The 1,099-nt window shown below is 37.7% G+C and overlaps 1 protein-coding gene across 1 annotated transcript in view; it reads right to left on the minus strand.

Annotated features, from left to right (window-relative positions):
* Positions 1–858: 858 nt before the first annotated feature.
* EMH_0061840 (eukaryotic translation initiation factor 2 alpha subunit, putative) overlaps positions 859–1,099 on the minus strand; it is a gene marked incomplete at both ends in the record, with an annotated part of 1,774 nt that continues 1,533 nt past the window's right edge. Inside the window, one exon of the mRNA XM_013497968.1 lies at positions 859–1,023. Coding sequence (XP_013353422.1) covers positions 859–1,023 — 165 coding nt within the window. The remainder of the gene's footprint in view (positions 1,024–1,099) is intronic.

Genomic DNA, 1,099 nt, shown 5'->3' on the forward strand with positions numbered 1-1,099 from the left:
TTTATTCTTTTTATTCTTTTTATCTATCTCTCCCCCTACATAACCAAGCCCTCACATCTAAGCGAAAAAGAAAAAGAAAAAGAAAAGGAAAAAGAAAGAGAGAAAAGAAAAAAAAGAAAAAGAAAAAAAAAAACAACAACATCTATTCTTATTTTTTTTGTTCCTGCTCCTCCTCTATCTCAACCCTGCCCATGCCCTCATCTTTTTCTTTTTCTTCTTCTTCTTTTTTTATTTATTTATTTATTTATTCTTCCTGTTCCTGTTCCTCCTCAATCTCATGCTGCGGCACATCCCCCTCAACCCTGCCCATGCCCTCATCCTCTTCTTCTTCTTTTTGTATTTATTTATTTATTCTTCCTGCTCTTGTTCCTCCTCTATTTCATCCTGGGGCACATCCCCTTCTACTCTCCCCATGCCTTCATCCTCTTCTTCTTCTTCTTCTTATAAACATATATTCTTCTTCTTTTATTTATTTATCTCTTCTTATTCTTCTTGCTCCTGTTCCTCCTCTATCTCATCCTGGGGCACATCTCCCTCAACTCTCCCCATGCCCTCGTCTTCTTCTTCTTATTCTTTTATTTATTTATTTATTTATTTATTTATTTATTCTTATTCTTCCTGTTCCTGTTCCTCCTCTATTTCATCTTGTGGCACATCCCCTTCTACTCTCCCCATCCCCTCGTCTTCTTCTTCTTCTTATTCTTCTTATTCTTCTTCTTTATCTCTTCTTACTCTTCTTCTTTATCTCTTCTTACTCTTCCTGCTCTGGCTCCTCCTCTATCTCGTCTTGTGGCACATCCCCCTCTACCCTGCCCATGCCCTCATCTTCTTCTTCTTCTGGTTCTTCTTCTTCTTTTTCTATTCTTCTTGTTCTGGTTCCTCCTCTATCTCATCCTGCGGCACATCCCCCTCTACTCTCCCCATGCCCTCATCTTCTTCTTCTTCTTCTGGTTCTTCTTCGCTCGATGACGACAACAACAGTTCCTCTAAGCGACGCTCTTCTTCCGTGCCCATCACCATTATCTATACATACATATACACACACACACACATATATATATATATATATATATATATATATATATATATATATATATAT

Source organism: Eimeria mitis, genomic scaffold (genome assembly GCF_000499745.2).
Source record: "Eimeria mitis Houghton genomic scaffold, Emh_scaff3058, whole genome shotgun sequence".
In the NCBI taxonomy this organism is placed as follows: Eukaryota; Apicomplexa; class Conoidasida; order Eucoccidiorida; family Eimeriidae; genus Eimeria; species Eimeria mitis.